The sequence below is a fragment of the Elephantulus edwardii genome, unplaced genomic scaffold (assembly GCF_000299155.1).
Source record: "Elephantulus edwardii isolate Elephantulus edwardi_28Jun2011 unplaced genomic scaffold, EleEdw1.0 scaffold00325, whole genome shotgun sequence".
In the NCBI taxonomy this organism is placed as follows: Eukaryota; Metazoa; Chordata; class Mammalia; order Macroscelidea; family Macroscelididae; genus Elephantulus; species Elephantulus edwardii.
In genome coordinates this window covers 489,433-490,751 of record NW_006400075.1, presented here as the reverse complement: position 1 = coordinate 490,751, position 1,319 = coordinate 489,433, and the positions used below count along the sequence as shown (strand labels likewise).

The window sequence follows — 1,319 nt, the reverse complement described above, 5'->3', positions numbered from 1 at the left end:
CGGAGCTTAATAAGAACAGCTCTCGAGTTAATTTTTATTCATAGCAACGTACATCAGGTTTCTGAAATTGTACATACTATTATTAATTGGAGGATTCTACCCATCTCTACCTTGATTGATCACTGGTGCATTCCAGCTGTTGTCCATTTGTTTAGCATGGTAACACACTCAGCAGATGCCAACAAAGCTCCTTATAGATAAACGTGGAGATGGTGAAATCTTGCTCCCTCTCTCACTCACTCACTACGGTTAACTGGGAACCAAATCACAAATGATTCTCCAATGGGCTTTTTAAGACAATAAATCTCATGAGAAGAGGTTATTCACCTTTTTCCCTTCACCTTTCTCCTGAGGATTCAAACCTTCAGAGAACTTCCACCATTATTAATAATGCAACCTCCTAAAGACTAAAACACCAATATGGTTCTTTTTCTATTCCTTTGATAAAATTTCATTTATAATGTTTTTTTCTTTGATAATCTTTTAAAAAAATTTATATTTATGTCTTTATTGCAACTTAAGTTAATTTTTGTGCATGGTGTCAGAAATAATTGTGTGACTTTTAATTTAAAAAGTATCAAAGGAGAGACACACACACACACACACAGAAGTTGTTGGTGGTGCTGTGTAGAGGTGAATCAAAAGCAACTCTTACATAACTGGCACTCCAGTAGGTTTTCACAGGCAGCATTTTGCACAAGTGAAAGTTGTCTGTCTTTCTCATGGGCAACTGCTGGATTTGAACTGCCTGCTTTTGAGATGGTAGTGCACCCTTTTACAACTATACCTTTAGAGCTCCTTATATGAAATATTCCCAGGAGAAATTGTCAGATGAAGAATGGTCAGATCACTACAGGAAACTAGCCTTCAACCTACATCTGCACCTGCTCCTGGATCTGAATCCTGTGCTCTTGGCTCCCACAGACAGGTTTCTGTTTAGGCTCACACTGACTTCCCCTCACCGTGTCTCTTGCACAGTAATACATGGCTGTGTCCTCAGTTCTCAGACTGTCCATCTGCAGATACACCATGTTCTTTGCGTTGTCTCTGGAGATGGTGAATCGGCCCTTCACAGACTCTGTGTAGTATGTACTACCACCACTACTAGTAATACGTGAGACCCACTGCAGTCCCTTCCCTGGAGCTTGACGAACCCAACTCATTGAATAGCTACTAAAGGTGAACCCAGAGGCTACACAGGAGAGCTTCAGAGACCCTCCAGGCTGCCTCAGGTCTCCCCCAGACTCCACCAGTTGTACCTCACACTGGACACCTGTAAAACATAGTGACATTTTGGTCAGGCAAAGCATTACACATAT

General features: G+C 41.2%; 1 gene segment (V, D, J or C); it reads right to left on the bottom strand.

Annotated features, from left to right (window-relative positions):
- Positions 1 to 872: 872 nt before the first annotated feature.
- LOC102853718 lies at positions 873 to 1,292 on the bottom strand. The segment is given in 1 exon segment: positions 873 to 1,292. A coding segment is annotated over 1 exon segment (420 nt).
- Positions 1,293 to 1,319: the final 27 nt, after the last annotated feature.